At 55.3% G+C, this 25912-nt stretch overlaps 1 protein-coding gene across 3 annotated transcripts in view; it reads right to left on the reverse strand.

The window, feature by feature from the left end:
- Positions 1-25912, reverse strand: part of PPP2R2B (protein phosphatase 2 regulatory subunit Bbeta) — a 101843-nt gene that overhangs the window by 12766 nt on the left and 63165 nt on the right. For all 3 annotated transcript variants that reach the window (XM_074883601.1, XM_074883602.1, XM_074883603.1), the window contains 4 exons: positions 14311-14408; positions 12596-12761; positions 10200-10312; positions 277-454 (listed from right to left, as the gene is read on the reverse strand). In XM_074883601.1, the coding sequence (XP_074739702.1) occupies positions 277-454; positions 10200-10312; positions 12596-12761; positions 14311-14408 (555 nt within the window). The remainder of the gene's footprint in view (positions 1-276; positions 455-10199; positions 10313-12595; positions 12762-14310; positions 14409-25912) is intronic.

A 25912-nucleotide genomic window follows, 5' to 3' on the forward strand; every position in this document is an offset into this window, starting at 1 on the left:
GGGACGGGGCCAGGCAAGAGGCTGCGTTACCGGCTCAGTCACCATCGCAGCAGACACGGGCCTGGCTCCGCTGCCTCCCGTGGCACTGGGCCTTGCAGGTCCCCCCTCTGCCGCTCACCTTCACCAGGGACCTGTCTCCCCCACGCAGCTTTCTCCTGCTCCCACTGACACCTGCACGTGTCTGGGCTCCCAGGGCCTTCACACCCCAATTGCCAGCCGAGGCACCTCCCTCATTCCTGCTCTCGGTCACGCAGGGCAGCACGCACCAAAGGATACTAAAGCTTTGATTTGTGATTTCAAAGTTCCACAGGTTTATCCTCAGGTCGTCCGCCGACATGTAGGTCTCGTAGTCGCTGTTGACGGAGATGGAGTTGATGTGGTAGGTGTGCGCGTTGGCGAACACCCGCCGCGGCGTGGCCTCCACCATCAGGTCCATGGGCCGCAGCACGGGGACCTGCAGGGCGGGGAGCAGAGTGTCAGCGCCCAGGGACGGGCCTGGCTGTCCCACCCACCCCACGCCAGCACCCGGCACGGAGGCACCCCCTTGGACACGGCACAGCTCCAGCCGGCAGTGCTCCACCCCGTCCCTCGCGCTCCCACTGGGGAAAGCCAACGCCTCGCTCAGTGTGCGAGAAGGACGGGCAGGCACAGACGCCTTCTACACCTGAAAGCGACACCAGTACGGTCGGACTGCAGTGAGGCAGCAAAAGCCCAGCAAACCAGGCTCGGAGCTCTGCTGCCGCAAGCGTTCCTTCTTTGAGAAAAACCAATAAAACCCACTTCTGCCTTGTTTTGTCACTGTTAACCTGAATCTGAAATTCCTGGAGCGTTTCTAACAGAAATATGTTTCTTGCGAGAGCCAGGTCAGCACAGATTTTTCTTTTAACATTTCTGCGTTTGCTTCACAGCGAAGTGACGGAGGTAAGAGATGAGAAGAGACAGGGAAAGGGAACGCACAGGCCAGGGACAGATGGAGGGACTAGAAACAGAGCTACACGTTTGCCTTTAGATGAATAAGCATAAACACCGGGGGATGGCGAGCTGCGGTACCAACAGCATGTGCAAGGAGCGGTGTACGTAATAACTTCAGACAGAACACTCTTAAGGCAACTTAATGCACTAGAAAGGTGTCAGTCTGTGCTGCCAGTAAGCTCTTCCCTCAAGCTACTTCATTACTGTGTACATTATCTGTGCGCTGCCCAAAGAGACTTCCCATGGCTGCAGAGGTGGGGACAGGAGTGTGACAGCCAGCTTGAGTGACACTGGAGCACAGGGGCTGCCAGCTCAGGGCCTGAGCTTAATGTGACGAGCCTGCCCGCTAATTCCACCTGACACAGCCAACGACGCATCGTCTGCACTGGAGGACTCTGCCCAGCCATCTGGGGACAGAGCCTCGCACTTCGCTCGGCGATTACAGAACCGGGCTGTCACTCCGACTGTCGGAAACATGACGGCTGTGCAAGGGGAAGGGGTTCAACAGTTACACCAGGCCTTGCCAGGCACAAAAATAAGTAGAGCAAAGGCTTCGGCAGAGGACTTCACTCAGCGAGACGAGGCTGTGTGGCCTCGCGGTCCAGCCCCAGGCCCGGCAGTGTGAAGCAACCAGGGCAACCCAGGTCCGAGCCAGAGCAACCTCCAACGCCCCAGCACAGCTCCCTGCCTGGTTTGTGTACGGCAGCGACTCACAGAGCTAAGATAAACTCTTCAGCCAAGAAAATTCCCCACATGTTACTCCAGAGCCAAACTCTAGGGCATTTTTTATGTCTGGAACTTGGTCCATCAACAGGTAAAACCCCACGAGAGGAACAAACCTGGTCATCCGAGAGTATTTTGTTAAGTCAGGATTTTTTATCTGCTACGGTGGCAAGAATCTGCCCTGGAATATGGAAAACAGCAAGTGTCCACACCCCTCCTCACCACGTGCTGCAAGGTTCTGCTCAAGTTTATCAACAATAAGTATTTAAACCTGAAAGCACTGACATTTTGCAGCAGGAGCAGCCAGGAATGCGCTGGGAGCACACACCGGCCTGGGGATCTCGTCCCACAACAGCAGAAATCTTGCAGCAGAAGGCAAACCCTGGCTCAGGCCGGCCAAGGGGAGAAGCCACCCAGCACAGGCTGGGCCCCAGCCTGGGTTTAATCTCTTCTCTGCTTAAGTCTGCCCTGAAGAGGCTGGAAACACCATCGCCGCGGGGGAGGCCGATGTGGGTCTGTGGCGACGGCTCGACCCCAGTGCGGGCACTGGCCTGCTCTTGGCCATGTCCTTCCCAGCGCGGGAACCCCCAGCGCCCCAGGGCCCGCCCTGGCAGCTGGCAGACACCCGCATTACACTTCTGCTTCACGTACAATGCAGGAAAAGAAAGGGTGGTCTGGGGAAGACCCCGCAGACCCCTCCAAGCCCAGGGGGGAGAAGGCAGGAGCGGCTCAGGGCAGCAGCGGCCAGTGACGGTGAAGAGAAAGTGCCCGACAAACAGGGCAATGTGACAGAAGCTGAAACTTGTCTTTTTTTTTTTTTTTTTAAGCACACAGAGTCCCAGCCAGCATCTGCATAAAGCACCCGGCTCCCACCAGCATTGCTATGGCAATCCTCACCAGCACATAGACCTCCCCAGTGCATCCCTTCTTCAATTACAGAGCCAACCTGCAGGGCAGGCTCTGGTATTACATATACCCATTATTAAAGGGTAATTCAGTGTAACAAACCGCATCAAGTACATAGAAAGGCTGTCAAATAAAATAAACCACTAATAAATTAAATTACTTTCTGTTTTCAGGAAGGGGGGGGAATGCCAGTCATTTTTCATTTAAAACAAAGTATGTCTTAATTTTCTTTCTGCCTTTAGCAGGCACCCCCTGCAAAAGAGCCGGTCCCACTCATTCAAAGCGCACACGACTCGATTCCTCTCTCCTCGCCTGTTGAAGGCTTCCCCTTTCCTGGGTTAATGAGGCACTCATCCTCCCCTGAGCTGTAAAATTCATTTTCTGAGTGGCTGGGGGTGGAGGGAGCTGGCATGCCCTGGCCCCTTCCCACCACGGGTGCTGCATGGCCTCCAGCCACCTCCAGCCGCCGAGCACAGGACCACGGCGCAGGGAACGCGATGTCAGTAATTGCTGCCACTTCGCTGCTTTGCCCCCTGTTCCCATCAGGTTTCCCCCTTTTCCTGTCCATCATATCGACTGTCACCAAATGCTCCCTGCTCTCACAGGCAAAAGCTTCACCTGGCAGAGCTTCTCCTCATCATTTATAGCACTGTGATGGACGCGGCCTGAGGAGATGCAGAGGTTCAGCATTTCTGCCCAGAGGTTTTCAAAACACAAGTCAATGCACAGGGAAAAAAGATGAAGGCCTCAGCCGCCAGGACGGCGTGGTCACACAACCCTCACAAACCCGCGGTGTGCCAGGTTTGAGCTGCCCACTGCCGGGGTCACACGGGTGACAGGACGCCCCCAGCACAGCCCCGCAGTGAGACGGGACCCAACCACCACACGCAAGGCGAGAGCGCTGCCGGGAATCCGCACGGGACACGCTGGGGGCCAAAAATTCCTAAAGGGAGGAATACGACAGGGCTGGCTCACGAGGGGAAAGCCCAGCGCAGAGCCTCGCACAGCCCTGGCGAGCCGGCAGGATTCGGTCAAGCAGGGTTAGTCACAGCCAGAACCCAGGCTAACCCGAGCCTTGGGTTTGCAAGAAGGAAAATGTAACGGAGCTCCTGGCACACCGGAGGGTGAGCAGGGCCAGCTGCTCGGGGATGGATCCGGCACGGCTCTGCGCCTGCTCCAGCTGCTGAGCTCCTCCCGGTGTGCTCCCTGACATGCGGTTCTTACCTACAGAAGTCACATTCTGCAACTGGCCAACGCTGCCTGCAGATTAATAGTTTGCAGACAAAATGTGCATCCAACACTGTTTTCATGGCAGGCTGACAATTTTGTGCCCGTCAGGATTTTGTCTTATTGGACCTTTCCCGCGAACTGTGGACGGCACTGTCCCGTGGGAGGATAAACCCACTCTCGATTCTGGTCCGTGTAGCTGATAGAGCTTCTGGTTTCATCTCTTCTCCATTGACGTGTCCCTCCCTGCCAAGCACCACACCAGCACCGCTCCTGTGACCTGTTTCTGAGCCTTATTTCACACAGTGAAATGCCGGCTCAGACCAGCTGCCAACCACAGATCCACCTGCACGTGCACAGGCCCAAAAGGCAGCGGCTGCCCCAAAAGGCTCTGGGTGCCGGGGGGCCAGGAGGAGGGGGAGAAGGTGACACACGTATCTGGCTGTGTGCCGAGACCCTGCCGTGCCAGTGGCAAGGGCTGAGGCCGCAGGTCCCTGTGCCACCAGCCCCGTGCACCCTCCTGGAGCCCCCAGCCCCGTGGCGGAGCAGAATCGGGATGATTATCCTTCTGTCCCCAGCCGGGTGCCCCAGCAGAAGAGACGAGAGCCCTTTGCAGGCAGCAGGTCCCAGCCACAACAGGGACAGGGTCACAGGAGCATCTGCCAGGCTCCGCCCCACCAGCACCGAGGCGCAGGGATCAAAGCCTGACGTGAGTCCGTCTGTGGCAACTGCTGGGGCCATCACCATAAACACCCCCCCAAAGACAGGGCCAGTTCATGGAGGGTTTTGAGTGCAAGGCTGAGTGTTGACTGCAAGTGATGCTCCACATACAGCCCAAAGCATCCCAGATTTCCCATTCTTTGTATATTTTTATAGCTTGATAGGATTTTTTTGTTTCTAACTGAGAATTTGTCCTAGTTCAGTTATTACACTCCCTGATTACTTTCACCATCTGTACCTAAATTCTGAAATAAATCTGCAGAAACCTCAAAAAACAAACAGAACATTTTTCTTATCTGAAGTTAAAAATCCTGAAGTCTTTGTGCCAATCTCATTAGAACTGCATTCCCCTTAAAGATGTGATTGTTTGAAAAGATATTTTTTAACTTATTTCTCCCACTGAAAAAGAGCTGGTGTCAGTAAAATCCCACAGGGCCGTTTACAATTTTCCTACTTTTCCTGGGAGAAGTGTGTGGAAGCACAGCCATGTTACCAAACACACACTCAGAGCAATCCAAACCCCGTTGATAATTCTGCCCGGCGCATTGTTTTTACAATATGTCTAGACACAGATACCAGCAGTGCAATTGCTGTGGAAAAAGAGAAAAAATATCTGAAAGGTCAATTCTGGTCATCAGCATTTCAAGGCAAGTTCACAAATACTGAGAGGATGAATAATGAGTTTTCACCAGAAAAGAAAAAATTCAGCTCATGACCTGGGAAAAACAAAAAAACGAGAAAAGCAACATCAAAACAGGCTCCTCCATTTTTTTTCACATTCTGCAGAACGAAGCAGGCTGAGGTGCAGCCAGGGCACGCGCGCAGGCCGGGTGCTGCCGTGGGCTTGGTGGAGGGAGGTTCCCTGGAGAACCGCCGCTACCGGCATGGTGACTTCGGAGCCCGGGCCCTGCCGACTGGCCGTGCCTCGCCGCGAGACCGAGCCAAGCCCTGCCCTCTTCGCACAAGGTGTTGCTTCCAGAGGGACAAAAATGACAGACCCCCAGCCCTTGCAGCCTGCAGGTCCCCAGCACGTCTCAGACCAGCGTGGCGTCTTCCCTGAGCTGGCACGCACGGCACGGCACGGCACAGCACGGCATGGCGGTGCTGCCTGCTCGGGCAGAGGGGCCAGGCCACTGAGGGCAGGCGAGCATGCACACATTAGACATCGAGCTGCTTTAGAGCAATGTAAGCAACTAAGGAAAATGGGAAAAACCTTTTTTTTCTTTTCATTTCTGTAGCAACAGTTTGATGACGATCATTTGGAATTGATTAGTTCTGCCATGTGCATTTTATAGCCAAAAAAAGCCAAATGTTTCACATTACCTTGTCATTTAAATTATAATGCTTCAGAGAAGGATACAACCAACGGCCCCAGAGCTCACTGGGTGCACACCAGCCAGTCTGCAGGCTGCTTCCTTATTCACCAACATTCTGAAGTGCTCGGGGCAGGGATTGGCTGCCCAGGGCAGGGAAAGCTGCTCCCAAATGGTACCTGTGCTCCCCTGGGTCTCCCTGGGACAGAGGAGGGGAGGCAGCAGCAGGCCCCCGAGAGCCCCCGGCCAGAGCCCCGCCAGCCCCAGGGAGCCCCGGCTGCTCTCCCTGTTGTGGACGTAGCTCAGGAGCAGGGGTGGTGGAGTAAGAAACCCCAGCCTGGCTTGAGAACGCTCGATACAAGACCCTCCCACAGCAGCAGCCTCGGCCGGGCAGTCGGGAGGCAGGCGGCCATCCCCGTGGCGCTCGGAGCTCAGGCGTTACGTGCCGAGGTAGCGCTGGCAGCACGGCCCACTGCTGCTCCTTCTCCTTAAACGAACAAGGTAAAGATCAGCCCCTCTCTAGAGCAGAGGAAGGCCCAGGAGCCGTCCCTCTGGCCGGTTCCCCTGTTTCGCTCACCAGAGGCACATCAGCGCCTCGTCGCACACACAGCACCCAGGTGCCCGCGGCCGCCACCTCCGGGTGTTTCACCGCAGTCTGACTCGGGCTGTGAGGAATCAAAGCAAACACATTCTCTACATTCTCTATTCAGAAAGGTTTAAACCCTGGATATTATTTGTGTTAATTATTTCCTGTACACATCCCACGGCGTAGGTACGGCCGTACATCACGCGGCACTTGAGAGCTCGCAGAGGCTGTTAAATGAGGCCAAAGGGCTGTAGCTATTGGACTGGGGGCTATCCTAATCAGCAGAGCTCTTTTAACGACAGCAAAAGCCTTACTTTACAGTCTGAGCAGAGATAAATATTCCTTTTGCACTATGTGGATTAGAAATTCCTCAGAGAACAATGCTCATCAAGTACATTTAAACCATTACGACGAATGGGTAAGAGATGATTGCAGCAAGGTGGTTTTAACACCTTTTTGCTTGTCTGTGGTTGAAAATTAAACTGTGGACGGATGCGGCTTTACTCCAAAGTACAAGCATCACAGGACAATTAAATGTCAAAGATACACCAAGCTGCAGCAAAATGGTTACAGCTATGTAAATATCTGTCTGAGCAAAATCATCAAAACGTTCGATCAAAGCGGGGCTGGTGGAAGACTCCTCAATCTTCCGCCCTCAGGGACAGCAGGCGTTGCACAGGCAGATACCAATAACCATCTACTGAGCACTTACATCGTGTTTTACCCCTTCCTGCTCTGTGAAGCAGGAGCAGCCATTCCTCACCAGAGAGCAGGGGAATCGCAGCGTCTTATCTCACAGCATGAGGGCAGACACCCAAGTACCAAACTCCTCCAGCCTCAGGGTGCCAAGCTGCTGCCAGGAATAAATGGACTGAAAGTAAAACCAAGGCTGAAACTTTTGAGGCAAACCGCAGACTCCAGTAAATAGTGCCCTGATCTCTGATATTCCAGTGTGACTTTCTACAGGGAAAAAAAACCTCCCAATTCCCTCCTTCCTGAGCAAACTCCATCGCCCCGGCAGTGCAGGGGCACTCCAGGGTGAGCAGGGACGGGACAGGTGGGTGCCCAGTGGGATGGGCCGGCTGCCCCCGCCCCAGGCACGGCCCCCGCCCGCTGCAGGTGGCCCATGTCCTCGGGACACCCCTGGCACCGCGCTGCCCAGGGCTGGTCCTGGCACTGGCCACGCTGGCAGCACCTCTGCATCCCTGCCCCTCCTCGGGGACGCCCCGCCGGGCACCAGTGGCGATGGCTGGATGGGCTGGATGGTGTAACTTCAGGCTGAGCACTTCCAGAAACAGCCGGGTTGATTTTCAGCTCCACTTCAGCCCTGCAGTCGCCAATTCAAGTGCCAGGATGTGGTCAAATGCTATCAGCTCGTGCCAACAATCAATAATGAAGAAAAGCATGATGATTATTTATTGTCATAACCACACTGCCCGTGCGCCTGCCGAGGTGCCGGTACCCTCACCGTGGGCTCCGACTGATTGGCAGCCACTGCCCGTCAGCACGGCAGGAGCAGACGGGGGGCACAGAGGTGGGTCCAGGATGGGAGCCCGACCTGCCAGCTCGGCCCTCCTGCATCCACCCTGTGCCACCTCCACGGGTTGGCTCCTCTTCCCACCCAGCGGCTGTAACACGGGTAAGAGAGGAGGAGCAGCTACACAACAGCCTTCAGCCCCCGGCACACACGGCACCGCAGAGCCCACGTGAGCTGTGCCGCGGGGAGGGCAGCAGAGCCGGCACCGTGCACAGGAGAGGACATGGTGCCATGCAGCCAGGGCCACCCGCCGTGCTCCTCGTGGCCTCCCCTTGCCCAGGCAAGGTGGTGCACATCCCCCCACACTCCCCACGTCGGCCAGCCTCGGTCTGACCGGGTAGCAGCCACCACAGGCGAGACAGATGTTGTGACGCCTACAGAGCTGACAGCTGGGTCAATCCAAAAGATAAAAATGCATTTTCAAAAGGTTAAAAAGTTTCATTTCAAAATGTCAAAACTCAGTGTTCCCATAATGAAGTATTTTGCTTAAGAGGTTATATTGATTTTTTTGGCAGTTTTACTACAGTTTGTGTTGGAAAAGAAAAGAAATATGCATCACATTTATCCTGGACTCTTGAGTTGCTTCACCTCCCCCAGAAATTCAATGTTCTTAAAGAACAGACTAGAAATAAAAATAAATCAGCATTCAGAAATTGCTCCTTTGAGAACGCTGACCTTGCATTTGCTGTTTCGGGTGGTTTCCAGCAGTGCTGGGGTGCTCAGGTGTCCCCAGGCACAGGACCGACGCCAACAGCGACCACAGCGGAGCTCGGCACCGGCACCGCGACAGCGGATTTAGGCAGAACAGTGACTTGTGTTTCCTCAGGAAGTCCAGGGCCTTTCCAGCACGTTTACACAGAGGAGGAAGCGCCACCTGGAGTAACACCCCTTGGCACCGCCAAGCCCTCAGAGCGCCGACAACCCAGCACCGACATGCAGATGCCGAGCAAACTCCTCCAACGGGCTCTCTAAGTAACGTGTACCAGGCTGGAAATGCTGCCTGAAACGTGGCAGCAGACACATGGATACATGGAATAAAATGTTTTCTTGCTCAGTAAAGAAAAATGCCTGCCAGCCACCAGGAGCAACTCAGCACGGAGAGAATTAACTACCTGTCCGGGGTTCTCAATGGCTTCATCTCCAATGGAACTGGAAGCCAGAGAATGAGCTAAGGGCAATCATAGCAACAATTTTGTATATATAAATATAAAACCACCAAGTGCTCAAAATGCAAATTCTGTCAGAATGTTAATAAATTACAAGCTGCTCTAGTCTGATTAACATGACAAAATTCCTGCACACTTGACACTTCCAGGCCTGTGGGTTAAAGCAGGTACTGTCTGTTCCTGCTCTAGCACCAGGCGGTGGGGAGCACGGCTTCTCCCCACTCGCTGCTGGAGCCCACGCGCTCGGGCTCTCCAGCACTGCCTGCGCTCGCTGCCTGCACCCGCTGCCTGCGCCCGCTGCCTGCGCCCGCTGCCTGCCAGAGCTGCCAGGGTGCGGGTGAGCTCTGATTGAATTACCAGGGTGCGTAGTGCCTCAGGCCAGAGCAGGCTCTTTATATGCAAATTAAAGATCATAAAGAGCTATCCCAGGGCAGCCTGGGAAGAGCAGGTGCAGGCAGCTGCCCGGGCGGCAAAGCGATGCCCAGCAGACGGGCACTGCTGTGCCCGAGGGAGGCGCTCCCGGGGCACAGGGGCGGCTGCGTTAATGGGGTCTGTGCATCCATCCCCTTGCAGGAAATGGGAAACGCAGCCTTAGATGTTTGCATTTGATTTGGGAGGCCGATTTTAATCTCCTTAGGCTGGGAGGAAAACTCATTTAGAGGAAGTACTTAGGCTCCTGAAGCAGGACTTGCACTTGCAAACGCACTAAGAAGGGAGAGCTCGTTAACTGCTGCCTTGCCCATCGGGCACGCAGGGCACGGGGCACGCAGGGCACGGGGTTACCTGGCACGCGCTGAAACACGGCGCCTCGTGACACACCCGCCCAGGGCCGGCACAGCCCGGGCACCACTCCGGCGGCAGCTCCCGTGCCCACACACCAGCCAAAGCACCAGCCTCCGAAACAAGGAGCAAGCGCTGCCCTCCAACATCGCCCTACTGCGTCAGCGGGGTGTTACCGGTACCGCAGCACGTGGACGACACTGGCAGCCATTTTCATCCAAGAGCCTGAAGAGGAAGGCTCCCGGCAGCCTCGGTCTCCCCGTACTCACCCGTAGCATGGTGATCATGGAGGGGTCTCGGAGGCGGCCGTCCTCATCCTTGAGATTGTATCCCTCCGGCCTCTTGTCCCGCTCGCTGACCTTCCATAGCTTCACAGTCTTATCTGGGGGGCAGGAGAGAGGAGGCGTTACAGCCGGCTGCCCCCCCAGCCGCCCGCTGACCAACACACCGAGGCTGGCCGGTTTATGACGGTGAGAAATCTGCTGCGTTCCCGCCTGCCACTCGCTGGAAGGGGCTGCAGAGGTACCTCTCACCACAGCACTTTATCCCCCGAGCCCCAGTTTTCCCATTCCTGCCGGACAACTGCTGGTGCACTTATGCCCCATGTAAGGAGATGTTGAACAACAGAACACAACTACTGGACTAATGGAGAACTAACAGGAGAAGTGACTTCCCAGGGCTCAGAGCACCAGGGGTCAGGCCCTGAATGTTGGCATTTGATCTATCAAGTGACAGGGCCGAGTTCTGCCCAGAGGAGGTGACAAGGTGCTGGCACCGGGACGGGGCAGCTCAGGCAGCGCAGGGCAGCCAAACCCCAGGTCCTGGCGAGGGGCCGGTGCCACACGCGCTGCTCTGCTCCTCCATGACACATGCGCATGCTTGTGCACACACAGACACCCCCCCACTTCCCCATACCTGCACACTCAGCCCAGAGCAGACTCCCACCTAAGATTTTTCCTCCTACGGTTCCCAGCTCATGCAGCAGTTACCCGGGGGCCACCGGTTACTTTTCAAGAGTAATTTCTAAAGTAATTCAGCTTCTGGTAACTGGAAACGTGTTAAATACCAAGGAAGCACCAGCTCTCCTAATTCTGTCCCTGCTAGCTGCTCCGTTTCTCCTCCTCTTTGATCCTCACTCTGCCAACACCCCTCGACCATCCCTGCTGACCCCCAGGCCCACGCCAGCCCCTCTGGCAGCAGGGAAGGAGGGACGGGGACACCAGGGGTAGCTCCAGCTGGGGGTAACCCCGCAGGTGTCAGGGTGCAGCAGCGCCCGTGCCAGCAGCAGGCACCAGGAGCTTGGCACGGCTTTAGAACTCATCAGGCACAGGGTGCCACAAGGTAGATGATACTTTTGGTTCTGGTGGAGTTCCTGCAGAAATCCAGCGTGCAGTGAGCGGGGCAGAGCATCGGGAGACTCCAGGTCCCAGCAAGCCGGCTGGTGCGGCAGCAGGCGGAGGAGCGGAGCGCACCTGGAGGTACACAGCCCCTGGACACTCCCCCAAGGAGGTGAGATGGTGCCTAAAACGCACTTGGACGTCACCCTGACCTTCCCCACCAGTGGCTGCGCAGAGCCCAGCACTCACCGCGGACCAAAGGCAGCTCCGATCTGCCCCCCGCGGCTCCCCATCCCCTTCTGGCGTCCAACCCACCCGGGGCCACCGAGCCCCGGGGGAAGGAGCCCCAGGAACGTGTGGCTTTATTCTGAATAATGGTGTTTTCTTTCCTCTCTCCTGGCAGAGACTCTATCAGTAGTTTATCATCACTTCCACCAGGTTTCATACACAACCGTATCATCCATCTTCATTTTCTCCTTTACACGGCAATTCCAATAGAGTGCCATTAATTTTGTTTTTATTAACCTGCTTCATTTCAGAGGGTTTCTATATATCCTGTTAGTTTAACAGGAACAACAAAAAGAAACAGCATAACACAGGAGTGTTTCTAAAAGAATCATTTTGATAACCTGCTAGCATATGAAACACCATCCCAAATGGAAAGATAATATCCCTGTTAATCAAAAAACTATTTAAAAACTCAATTAACAGAACATTATGCTCTATAATTAATCTTCATTGCATTTCAATGATTCTTCCCCCAAATGAGTTTAATAAGTCTTTGAATTTTATTACAATGATCAATAGAGTCAATTCTATAATACAAAGTAAGTTGGTTATGGAAGATAATTAGACCCCTCCTTTTCCCCTGAAGTAATTAAGTCACATCCATCTTAAGGTCCCATTCATCCCAAGTAATATTCCTGGATCCTCCTGATATTTATCTGAACATAAGATGGAACTGCTGAGCTGAACACAGCTGCAAATTGAAACAAATCTGCTGCAGTTTTTCTTTTTAAAAAAAAAGAGTTCTCAGGATCCAAAAAATAAAAAATTAAAGTTGTCAGCAGGGGAAAAGGCTCCCTCTCTTGCAGGGAATGGCTGCTGTGAAATAAGGACAAAACCTCGTGTGCAGGAGTCGAGCTCAGCCAGACAGTGCTGGGCCCGATCCTGCTCCCCCATGATACCCATGTTACCGACATGTTTTTAACATATATTTTCCCCACAGAAACACCACAGAGAAGGCCCCATCCGGCTGTGGGGCCACGGGACGGCAGCGCTGGTGTGTGCCAGGCTGGCCCAGGCTGCCCACGGCCGCCGCCACGTACCGTTGGTGGAGAGCAGGAAATAGGCTGCGTTCTGCTGCGGGAGCCATCGTATCTTATTGATCTTCTCCTCTATCTCCAAACTCTTCAGGTAATCGAACTCCGGCTCGTGGCTCTGGAAGGTGCTGTAGACATTGTACTCTCCCCTGCGATGGGGCTGGTTTTTGCTCTGGAGGGAAGGGAACGGGGCGAAGTTAACGCACACGGAGCGAGGGAACATTTTCTGTTGGCTCTCTGGTTCTCTAAGGTTTGTTAAGTGACAGCAAGTGCCTGGCCGTGGTGATGCAGCACGGGTCTGAGCCTGAGGCACGGCCTGCTGTGGCCTGGCGGCTTCTGCACGCTGGTGTGCTCGGTGGGGACGGAGCGGGGACAGAGTGGGATTGGAGCAGGGACGGAGCAGGGACGGAGTGGGGATGGAGTGGGATTGGAGCAGGGACAGAGCGGGGACGGAGCGGGGATGGAGCCCACTGCGCTGGCCATCCCCGTGAGCGGCTGGGACCAAGCGGCAGCTCGTGCTGGGCAGCGAAAGCGTCCCCCGAGGAGCGGCCGGCCGCACGCCACCAGCACGGGGGGAGCAGCGTTGGCCCCGCAGGTGCACAAATACAAAGGAGGAGTAACACAACCAAGAAAAGGACACGATCTGTGCAGGAACTGATGCTGCGCGCCACGGCCCAGCACTCGGACTTGTGCGGTATCGTGTACCTGCAAATCCCACCCGGTGAACCGCCCAGCACTGGGCGCAAACGGGGCTGGGGTACTGAAATGAAAACTATCGTGGAGGTGAACTTCCCGCATGCAAATGAAGTGTTTGGGTTGGTGAAGCGCCACTTGTCCCCTGGAGCACGGCACTGCTCCGAAGTGGAAGCTGCACAGAATATACTCGGTGAGATGCTAGGAGGCTTAAAGTTCAGGAAAAGAGTAGAATAATAAAATGAGACATGAAATAGTGCTGGAAAAGTTGATGAAGCATCTCTGCATGTAACCTTTAACCGATTGGTTCTCTCCAGCGTATACAGAAACAATTTTGAGGCTATAACTTTGAGAAAAATTTCAAACCATCATCGGACTGTGACATTTTTCATGGCCAGGCCTGACTCATCCCTCCCACCACCAGCAAAGCCCCCCCGGGGCAGACGGCTCCCACTGTGCACTGAGCCGACCGGCTAAGCCGACCGGCTAACCGGGACCAGCTAACTGGGACCAGCTAGCCAGGACCAGCTAGCGGGACAGCTCCAGAAGCGGCAGGAACCTCCCAGGGCCATGCAGCTCTGCAGGCCAGGCCGGCTCTGGGCACGCCAGCGCAGGCGCCCCGGCCCATGGCCGAGCACTCACTCCTCCTGCGGCAGATCCTCACCTCGAGGCTCCAACAGAGGGTTTGTTAAAATGTCCTGGGGCAAAGCATTTCGGAAGGGAAACGCGATTTCCGGACATCTTGGCCATGTGAGAGGGTTTTTTAGGGTGGTGTTAGCTATGAGATGGACAAGTTACACGCGGCTGCAGAGAGCTGCAAGCAGAGCAAAAGGATGTGGGAAATGCAACGTGGTTTTGGAAGGTGTTTTACAACACAAAACCTAGTCCTGCTTATGTTAATGGTTGCTTTTCAGTTTGGAGTCTGCCAGGAGAGGCCTGAGGTTAGGAGTGACACAGAAGGATTAGGAAGCAGCAGGAAGCTTCTCCTAAAAGGATCAAATGGGCATTTTGCATTCACTGGCACTCACCTCCTGCTCACGCTGAAATATTACAACACGGCCCCCCTTGTCCCCTGTCGCTAGTAATTCTCCAGTGTGGTTGAATTCTACTGTAGAGATGATGTCAGCTGGAAAGAAGAAGACAAAGACAATTTAAGTAACCGCAGACTGGCTTTCACAGGCCTCTAGAAAGCGCCATTCCCCGTACAGCTACACGCCTTGTCAGCACTTCGTCCCCCTGTGGGATCTCCATAAATCTCCCTTTTTTTATTGTTTATAATAATAATGGCCACAGCATTTTGGAACTTTGCTCGGCACTCCTGCCCCCTTGGTCTGGCCTGCACCCCGGCGGCCAAATTCAGGGGTGTTTCCATCTCTGTGCTGCTCCTGCGCCCAGCACAGCCTGGGGACCACTGCCGGCAGCAGGGGTGTGGAGCTGGGCAGCACGGCTCGGCTCGGCACGGCACAGCACAGCATGACATGGCACGGCACAGCACGGCATGCTCCCCTCACATCCCGGGGAGCTGCCGCCATCACTTTGGGGGACCGATCGATTCCTGGGACCTGGGGAGGGCTCGGTGCTGCCTCAGCACCTCGCCTGGGCAAGGGGCAGGCTTCGCTCCCGGCCGGCTCTTCTGCTCCCCCTCTCCAATGCTCGGGGAGGTGGTTTCCCTTCGCCCCTGGCAGATGAAGGCACCTTTGTATTCTTCATCCAAACTCACCGGGCAGAGCAGCCTGGGTGACCACAACAGCTCGGCCACTTTCCACTGCCCGTTGCTGAATCTCCCATTGTCTATCAAGGCAAATTAAAGCGAGGCCTCTCAGCCCTCGGTCACCCCAAAAGCCACCATGCTTGTGCCGCCCTCCCTCCCCACGGACCAGGGGCAAAACCCCTGAGCAGGGACGGGTGTTCGCTGCAGTAACAGGGAGAAGCGGGGACACGCTCAGGGACCTGTAACTTGTAAATGCTTTAATCTGCAGTGTTTACCCTTGAGGCAAAGCAAGCAGGAGAGCTGCTAATGATTGGATTTATTGGGTCTATTTTTAGAAGAATGTCAGAGGTTAATTCCACAGCAATTACTGCCCAACTGGTGTTCACCCACTGCCTGGAGCGCAGCTCCCCGCCAGCACCAAGCTGGGGAGGGGGAAGAACGAACCCAGTGCTGGGTGCAAGATTGATTTTGCCATGAACAGCACTTAGCTGTGATAACAGCCAGCTCCCCCCTGCCGCCACGGCTGACAGCATTTGCATTTCTTCCCCCTCTCCTCTCCGCAGGCCACCCGCACTAACAGGGTTGCGCAGCCCATGGCTGCAGCCCCCGTAGCTCCGGGAAGGGGCAGGTCCCCTGCGCTGGCTGCGAACACCGGCTGCGTGCTCAGGCCACCACATTCACCCGGCCGCGGGCACTGGCACCCGCAGAGAGCCGCGATGATTCCTCTTGCTCCACAGCAGCGGAGAAAACATCTGAACCACATAACCTGAAGTGCCCCTTCTCCCTCCTACGATTTTCATCCCTCTCAGACATGTAGTAGAAAGTTACCACACCAGACTAGAAAAGAGAAGGAAGAAAAGGCCATCAACCCGAATTCAGAGACTGGAACACTTCTAAGGTCTCTCTTCCAGGACATCGGCCTGGGAAACCAGTCCTCCGGTGCAGAGAAACCCAGGACACAAGACCATCCCCAATTTGTTCACGCTGGCCACCACTCTCTGTCTTCAAGAGGACGTCCCTCTCACTCTCTGGATCTTCTGTCCCCAACAGCGTGCAAGGAACCCACCACATCTGCTGAGCTGTGAAAATCCAGACGGCTGCAGGCAGGTGAGTGACGAACTCTGGGCTGCTCCTGTTAATATTGTCCCACCTCTGTGGCAGTAAGCACGTTTGCAGTGACACACGAATACGTTCTGAAGCTCATCTTAATTCATTTACACCACTTGGCTGCTGTGAACAGATTTAGGGAGACGGTTTCACCGCAGATGGAGATGGTGCTGCGGAAGCAAAACCCAAGGGGCTAACGGTAACACCCCGTCCTGCCGAGCAAGAGGAAAGCGGGGAGTGCCAGGGCTGGGCTGGCAGGCACTGAGCTGGAAAGCTCGAGGGCAAAGCACCTTATTCCCTGGCATGGAACCTTCTGCCTCAGACCACTTCCATGGGCAGCAAAGTCTGCCAGGAAGGTTTTAACCATCTGCCACTAAAAGAAAAGGCTGAAGCGCGATGCAGAAAGGCCGAGCTCTGCTCTTGCTTATGCCGGAGAAGAGCCAGGCCAACTGCGGCAGGGCGGGCTGTAGCGCCAGCACAGATGGCATCTGTCAGGGATTTCAGTCTTCTGGGGTTAAAGTTACTGAATGGATCTTGAACTTCTTCAGGTCACCTGTTCTTTCTCTCCCGGCTGGGTTTGAGCTATTGGTTAAATATCCTTTCCACTAACCAACTGGGAAAACAGGTCATGGAAGGTTTTCAGGGTTTTTTCATCTGGTTTCCCCTAGGCAACATAATCTACACATAATTCTTGGTTTCTTCCACTGTTCTTGTAGCTCTTTAAAACCTCTTTGAACAGATCCCCTCTCCGTCAAGAGGTCTCCAGTCCATGAATGCATCAGATAACTGACGCACAGCCTCCGACCTCTAGATCACCGTTTTGCCTCCAACAGGGACTGAGACAACCCGGCACGTTCCCTGGTGCGCCCAAGACCTCCCCGCGCTGTGTGCGAGGCGCTTCCCTCCTCCGCGCGGCTCCTGAGCGAAGCCACAATACACAGCGACGTTACTGGGTTTGGCAGAAGGAAAAGAGATCAACAGCCTGCTCCCACAGTACACATGCTGCTGTTAAACAAGCACCTACTACAAAAACCAACCTCTCGTACCCACCCAGCTCTTTACCCTTGGATTTGCTCGACCAGAATAGCGAGGATCCACGAAGTCCCTGCGTGAGGGAAGCCTTTGCGAAGAGGCTGCACTGAAGCTAGAACCTCTGAAATTAAACGAGCCAAAGCCAGTGAACCAAACACCCAGCTGGTAGAGTTCTCCTTCCTACAGTCGCCATATGCAGGGAATGTGTCCGAAGGGGCAGGACAGGTATTTTAAACACCCGCTGAAGGTTGGCAAGGAACACCTAGGCAGGGCAAATCCCACCCACGTCACTGTGAACCTGCCAGACTTGCTACAGTGTTTGAGGGTCCTGCAGAATCAGAAACCAATTTTCAATTTTGAGGAAAGGACGTTGGGTCTAACAAATGTAAGAAAAAACCCATCCCTGGAAAGTTAAGCCAGAAGCTGCCTCCCACTCGCGCAGGTAACCGCATCCACAGCTGTAGACAGATGCCTCAGCCAAAATCAAACCCGCGTGAGCACTGAGAAACTTTGTGTTTGGAACCAAAGCTGGCTTGGCAGCTTGAGTGAGGCCCCAGTTCACGCAGAGGCTTTCACTCCTGCACCAGCCGAGGTGTCAGGCAGAGAACACGTCAGGGGCAGAAGCTGCAGCAGCAGCCGAGGAGCCGCAGCGGCCACGGCCAGGCAGCGTTAACGTGCACCTCACACTAAATGGCACTTTTCCCTTTGAAAATGTATGTTTTGCACTATTTAATCTTCTCCATCCCAGCTGCTGGTTTTAGGTCATTCACTTTTCAATGAATTAAAAATAACTTTCTGTGCTGCAGTGAGACATTTTTCAGGCAGCGCCGGCTACCTAATGCACCACCTTGTCAGCAGAGGCACCACCCAAACACCAGGGCCGGGCACCACCAGGATCCCCACACTGCCCCGGCCCTGCCACCCCCAGGCTCCGTGGGGAAGGGGGATGCTCATGCCCACCGTCAGGATTTCAGACAAGGATAACAACGGAGCCTGGCTAACAACTCACTTCCATACCTTAAAAAAACCCTAACAATTAAAAAACCCCTCTCTGAGAAGAAGTATTGAACCCAAGGCAAAACCCAGAGCATCACCCCCAGGACCCACAGGCTGGGTGCTGGCTCTGGGCAGGACCAAGGGTCTCGTGTTGCACCAAAGAACATCCCCAGGGTAAGATGGAGGAGTCTTGAAGAGGCGACATTTTGGGGGCACAGAGCAGCCTCAGATCCTTTTCACAGACATCTCTCCATGAACTTGGGCCCCTCCAGCACAGGCTGGTTGGTCACGGGCTGTTGCCGGCTCATCCCCCCCCACCGCACTTGAGAGACACAACAGGGCGATTATTAATTAAAATTCACATGTATTCTCATTGAAATGATCAATAATTTATGCCCATTTCTCCTAAGGTTCCTATAGCAGTTTTGTGACAACAGAAAGGAAAAAAGCTTCTCTCTTTTTTTTTGCTTTTTCATTTCCTTCATCACCTCCTACACGCTCAGTGCCCCGAATGTGGGAATTTAAAGAAAACAGTTTCCATGGAGACCCTCCCCTCCGCCAGCACCCGCCCGTCCTCCCTTCCCTCAGCATCAGTGCTCCTTCACGCTTTCATGCTAAAAATATCGAAGACGGGATTTGATTTCCGCCGTAGCGATACAGTTTTATCAGAAAAATAGGAAATTTATAACACACACACGCCCCCCTCCCCCTCTGCCAGTGTGGAGGGAAGGCGTGCTCTCTGTGAGGAAGGGGAAAATGAGCCCGTTATTAAAAAGAAAGAAGACAAAACCAGGGGAGCTGCATTCGGTGCTGGGACCTGCATCCCTGGAGCAGCCTGACCCAGAGCAGGAAGCTGCCCACGCTGCTGCCCCTCTGCTCTTGCCCACCAGTGCAGGGGCCTGGGTGCCCCAACCCCACTCCTGTAGCATCCCAGGCACCTCTTCCCTGCTCCTGGAGCATCCCAGGCACCTCATTCCACTCCTGAAGTGCCCCAGGCACCTCGTCCCTGCTCCCAGCACATCCCACCTGCCCCAGCATCATCATCAGCTCCATGCAGATGGTCCCCAATACCGCCTGTCCCGGCGGGTGTCCCCAACCTATGCCAGGAGCGCGTGCCCCGGCCTGGCAGAGGGTGACACCCCCAGTCCAGCCTGCAAGGGGGTCAGGGCGCAGCAGGGTTTCACCACCACACGCTGCCACATCACACTGCGGGACGGCCCAACAGGCTAGAAGGGCCCTGCAGAAGAGCTCGGCGTGGCTTCCAGTACAGAAGGCACCGGGTACCGCGGCCGAGCAGGCCGTGGGCACGGCCCTGTGCTGCCTGCGGGACCGACCTGCTGCCCAGGCCAGCCCCGCTGCCCTCGCCGGGAGGGATGTCGGCAGAGGCGCGTTTCGAGGGTTTGCAGTGTATCAGCTCAGAGCAGGGGATGCCGGAGTCACCGCACAACAGCGTCCTGCCCACCCGCCTCTGCTCCCGTGCCTGCTGCACCCTCCTGCGCACCACCTCCTCCAAACGCAGGGCAGGACCACGGCAGACACACAAATACTTCTGCAAAGCTTCTCTCCCTGCGAACCCCAGAGAAAACCCTCCAGAGGCAGGAAGAGCGTCACTGTAACCACCACTGTGATAAACCGGCTACAGAGGGAAGATCACAAACAGCAAACTTTGTGTCTGGGGTCCACAAATGAGTCAGGCATACAGCTGCAAAATTAGCAATTTCCAGCACAACAAGACATCTCCCCGTTGCTATGCATGGTTTCACCCTAAAGCTCCTCTGTTCCTATAAACACCTCGTACAGCTCACTCGCCCCAGGCAGCGGTATAGAGGAGCCGGCGTGTTCTTCAGGTCCTGGTGCTCCGTCACCGTTGCTCAGCCCCTCATGCATAAAACGACCTGATTTTCACTCCCCCAAAACGAGTGACACGTAGGTGTTCTTGCTGCTACTTTGTAGGACTGACACCAAGCTGGTGGAGCCTGCTGAAGTCAAGTGGATCCATCTATTTACAGTCATGGAAGATCCATGAGAAGAGCATCACGTAGCAATAATCAGGAGAGAAAAAGGCAGAAAATAAATCTGCAACGTTTTCAGTGCTTTTTAGGATTATCCTTGCTCCTGCCAAAATGTTGTCAAAAATACAACAAAACTCTCAGATTTTGACCAGCTTCAGTTCCAAGGAAGTGGCCGCTGCCTCCCTGCTCCTTGGAAGGGGTGACAGCCATGGTCTGTCCCTCAGGGACACTTAGGGGTAACCCAGAAGGGATTTACCCCTAAATCAGCCCTGGCGATCTGGCTCCTTCCAGCTGTGCAGAGCTTTGCTCTCCTTTCTCTCTCTTCACTTTTTTATGTACCTACTGAAAACACGATCCCAGCCCTTCCGCGGGGTGACGGGACGGGCCCTGTCACAGCGCGGCCGAGGGTCCCCTCAGCCAGACACCTGGGACAGAGCAGAGGGGAGCGCTCCAGCCCTCAGCTCTGCTCTGCACCTCAGACCTGGTGCCCCCAGGACCTGCACATTTTCTGTAACTGAGGGCAACTGCAAGCGCTGGGAGTCCAGGGAGGAAGAGCAGGAGGGACCTGATCCTTGTCGCTTATTCCTGCATCTCCTTCCCCTCTGGCTGCTTTCCCAGCAGGATGGGTCTGGTTTGGGGTGGGGAGCGTGGGCAGGTCTGTCACCCCGGCCCCGGGGCTGTGCAGATGACACCATCAGGCCGATTCCTTCCCTAATCCCCCAAGGGTGGAGCTCTGCCTTCCTCAGGCAGGTCCTGACCTCTTCCCTGCACCCGACTGTCCCCAGCTCGCTGGCTCGCTCGGCCCTGCCAGCAGGCACATGGCCCCGGGAGGGCTGCAGAGGGGACCCGTGACCACAGCTCAGTTCCGGATGCCCCGTTCTTTTTGTTATTTGTATAAATCACTCGGCGGATGGCACCGCACACAAAGCCTCCAGCTCTGCAGATGATAATAAATTGGGAAGCACCATAAATAACAGCAAATCAGGCTGCCAAATGAAGAAGGATTTAGATCATTCAAATCGCAGGCTATGAGTTGTCAAATCCAGTTTAATGCTGGTAAGTGTGGGATAATAACTCACTGCAAACACATCTCTCCTCCCCACCACGTCAGTCCCTCAAACAGAGCCAGGGCAGAGGGGGATTTGCTGAGCGGCCGGGGATGCCGCTCCCAACCAGGAACGTGATGGAGCTGTGGCATGATCCCCCCGCCCAGCTGCTGCTCGGCCACGGTGGAGAGAGCACCTGGGACCGACAGGTCCTGTTAACTGCAAAACAAAATCTACAGCTGAAACCATTCAGGTGGATGAAGAAAGCACAAGGAGGTCATGAAAAATTAAACAGCTTAGGGAGGGAAATGAAGGACACAGCCATGTCTGGTAATGGGAGAGCCAGACCATAAGCCCACCCGTGGATCCTCTGCGGGGGTCTCAGTGCAGGCGAAGCACCATCTCTGCAACCTACCACTCCGTGGCAGGAGGTGGGCCCCAAGCTCAGAGAGGGGTTTCGAGGATGACACAAACCTTCAAGTTGCCACTGAATAATGCAGCACAATCCTCAGCCTCCCGAGGACTCCTGGCTCCGAACCTCAGTGACAGCCTGTGGGTCTTATCTTGCTCAGGAAATTGTGAGACTCTTTGCATTTCACTGTTTAAGAGATCCCTTTGGTTTCCCTTTCTGTCTGCCTCTCTTAGGGAAAAAAAAAAAAAAAGAGAGAGAGGGGGGTTTTTTAATAACTCTGAAACTCACAGGCTGTCAGTGATGAGGAATTCACGCTGCATGTCAGAGCTTTAAATGCAGACTTGCGGAGTTTTGATGGAGAGTTGTGAAAATACCAGTGTGAGGGCTTGAACACTGCAAGGTGTTTTAAAAGGAACCATGACCTGCTCTAACCTTTGTAAGTTCAGATTTACAAAAGAAAAAACCCAAACCAAACCCAAACCAAGGAACCAACCAAACCCCAGTCCCAAACGCAAACCAGCCAACCGTACCGACTGTTGTGGGTGCCGACTGGCCGACAAATGGAGGGTGCTCCTGGGGCTGGTCCCTCCAGATCTGCAGCCCAGGGGTTGTCCTGGCCACTTCAGGGACTCGGAAGCTTTACAGGGTCACCTCTTGGGTGATGCCAGGGCATCCTGGAAACACTTCCCAGGGCATGAAGCAGCCCAGCAGCTCCACAAGCAGCACTGGCAGTGCCGGCTGAGGAGCGGGACCCAGTCCCAAGCCCCCAGCACAGCCCGTGGCAGAGCCAGGCCCCCCAGTCGCCACCCCAGCAGGCAGAGCAAAAAGCTCGTCCAAAGACCTGAATGCAGCTTTCTTCCCTGCTGGTGAAAAAGGGCTAGCGAGGACCCAAAACCAGGAGGACTCCAGGGCCCCTCAGCTACAGAAAAGACAGGCTAAAAGGGAAAGCCTGGGCAAGGCTGTGGAGGGGACAGGGAAGTGACACCTGAGCCCTACCAGAGTCGCAGGGTGACGCAGGGCTCAGCCTGGGCCACTGATCCTCCCCCAAACTGTGTGGTCCACGGTGGGGGGCAGCGGGGCGGGAAGGGAAGAGGACAGCAGAGGTTAAGCTGGGATCTAATGGCATGCAAAATCACGTGATTGATGGGCATTGATTCTTCCCTGCTGAGGTGAATGATAGCCTGGCAAATAGAAATCAATTCCACTGCATTAAGCCCAGTAAGGATCTGGTATCATCAGCAAAATGCCCTGAAACACCATTGCTGGCCGACACCGCACAGCGCGGCACCTGCGCCCGGCCGAGCCCTCCGTCCTGGCTGGGCCAGGGCTGCGGCCAGCGAGGGAGGACAGGCTCTGTGGAAAAACACCACCCCTGAGCATGGTGAAAAGGCCTGGGAACACCCAGGCCAGTTCCTCTGCCCCACCACGAGTCCCATTCCCTGCAGGGATCGGGCTGGAGCCACAGCTCGAGCCAGACCTCCTGGCAGCTTCGGGGAGGGCTGGACACACGCTGGGCTCTGCCGTCTGGGTACGGCTTCTCGCCGCGACGATGCGATGCTGCAGAGCTAGCAGCAGCTGCTACTCTTCCCCAAAATGGAATAACTCTCCTAGATTTAAGTGCTAAAAATACTGGCACATTCAAAATTTCTCTGCCCTTGTTACAGCAAAGAATAATTTAGTGCTACCGACCTAGACGAAAGAAACTTCCATTTGGCAGCTCCCCCAGTGCATCTCTACAGCATCCCCCACCGCAGCGCCTGTTTCAGAGTGCCTACATGAAAGAATGTGAATTTACATCTCTCCCACCATCCTCGCAAGGTTTGATTCACTGTAACTGCTGGAAATGAGGGTTCAGGAGGAAATAATGTGGAAGTGTTTAGCAGGAAGGCGCAGGGAGAGCAGCGGCTCTCGCGGTCCCAGGTGCCCGGGGCAGTGCCGTCCCCGTCATGTGGCAGCCGCGACCAAACGCTCCTCCAGAGCAGAATGCCCTCAGCAGAAATCATGCAGTTCGACATGTGATGGGTCGGTTCATTAACAGAAGCAGAACAATAAAATAGAAAAGAAAGCCAACACCAGCTTCAGGCAGAACCATAACTTAGCATAACACGCCCGGCAAACCACGGGGCAGGAGCCCCCACCTCAGGGGAGCTCCAGGTCCTCTCCCAGCACAGTGCAGAAACACACTTGCTCTCATGGAGCTCATGTAGGGCTCCAGCCCCTCCTGTCCGGCCATGCAGCCTGGCCATGACCCCGAGTCCCGGAGAGACAAACGGCACCATCTGCCCTGCAGTAACATACTCTCCCCAAGGACGGGGGGACGAGGGAAGAGCTGGGACTGGCAAGTGAAGGTGAAGGTGCGTCCTGGGGCTCAGCTGTCCCTCGCCCTCCCAGGTGGGCCGGGCCGAGCAAGGAACAGGGTGGAGAGGGAAGAGAGAGGGTGAATGGAGAGATGCCGGGGCTCGGTCTGTGTGACAGGCCGGGCCAAACCACCTACCCCTGCCGGGGTACTCACGTGCCACAGGGGTGGGAAAGACCTCCCAGGCTCGGGGCAGGAACACCCCAATCCTGACAAGCCCCGGGGAAACCTGTCCCCTGGGGAAGGATGCAGCCCTCGGGCCACAGCTTTGGAGGGCACCGGAGCGGGCTGTGGACATCGTGCTGCCGCAGCCACGGGCCACGTCCCGCGGGGGCGCGCAGCAGCCACTGCTCGCAGGACAGAAGCGCTCGCTTCGGAAAATGCTGGTGGTTGCAGACGGTGGCTCTGGGCAAGAAGCAGAAAAGGCAGAGGCCAAGGGCTGAGAGCACAAGGCGAAGGCAGGTGAAACCCCCCGCGCTGGGCACTTGCGTCCCCCTTCTCCTGGCCAGACACGAGTCCCTTCGTTAAGCAGAGGCGCTTGCTGCAGGCAGATGAGGAGGTGATGGGGGAGCGGGGGCAGAGCTCCAGGGCTGGCTCCCAGGAGGCTGCCCCGGCTCCCCCGGGCAGCCCTGAACGCCTGCGCATGTGCCACGAACCCTCGCTGGTCGTGGATTTGCACGTGCACACAAAACCCCTCGCTCAGCATTAAGATGCGCAACTTGTTAGCTCTTGGATTAATGACAATTTTTAATTGGTCAGGCTATGAAAACCTTACAGAGCTGTTATACATTACACCTGTGATGGCGGAACAGCATGTTAATCAAGACAATTAGTGTGGGACCCAGAGAATCTCTCTACCAGCACAAATAATCCTTCTCACTTTGAGAGGAAAATTAACAGCTGCTTTACAGCGCCCCAGAGCACCTCGCTTTGCAGGAGACCCGGCTCAGCCCTCTGCCAGGCCAGTGGGTGCTCCCTGGCCAGGGTGGCCCAGCCTGTGCTGTGGGGACTGGCCCTCGCCCCCATGAAGCCCCTGGCCCAGCAGCAGGACAGACCCTGCCCCACGCGAGAGCCCGCGGCCCCTCCTGGCACCCAGGAATGGCCGGAGCCATCCATGGGGCCTGGCCCCTGGCACCAGGCAAGGGCCGTCGTCCCCTCGGATACCAACTTAAGGACACATGTATGCAGAGGGAAGGCTGCAGTGCCCGCTCATGGAAAGCAAACGTGCACACAGCTCCGTGCGTGACAGGAAAGATTTAAAGATGCTGCCTTGATAATCCTGGTTGTGGCGGGACAGACACACTAAGTATGCTTAAGATAATGACAGAACATGCTCTACAGAGTGCAGTAATTTCAAAGCAAATGACACCTGTCATGAACTGTGCAACTACTAAAATCCATCATTTCCTCTATGAGCACTCTTCTCTTTTTCCTGTTCTTTTCTACATTATCCCTCTTGCACGCAGGCACATGCACATGTAAGGACAGCCTTCCCAGACATGCCGGCGTTTCGACCATTAAAGGGGATCAGAGGGCCAGGGTTTGGGAAGGGGCACCCCCGGCCCCAGCACCCCCCCCAGACCACCCAGCCTCTCCTGTCACGCGCTGCTGGGCGGGCTCACGCTGCCCGAAGCGTCCCCGGACAACTCATCCAACCGTACTCTGGGCCTTGGCTCACAGCAGAATTTACACTGCCATCCTTTTGCCAAGAGATCTAGGGGCGCACTAGACAGAAAACCTCCTCAATATGGCTGATTTGGGCTTAGAAATAGTAATAGAAAATCCAAGTCCACCTGCAAAAATATACTCTTAAAGTAAATTAGATTTTGTAAAAAGCATCTGAGCACTGACCAAGTCCTCCACTTCACCCTTTCCACACTAATACGTTTAAAAACTCTAAGGATTTCTGCAAACCTCGGGCTCTCTAGTCTGCCATGAGACCAGCTGGGCAATTCTCA

Source organism: Strix uralensis, chromosome 14, assembly GCF_047716275.1.
Source record: "Strix uralensis isolate ZFMK-TIS-50842 chromosome 14, bStrUra1, whole genome shotgun sequence".
Taxonomy (NCBI): domain Eukaryota; kingdom Metazoa; phylum Chordata; class Aves; order Strigiformes; family Strigidae; genus Strix; species Strix uralensis.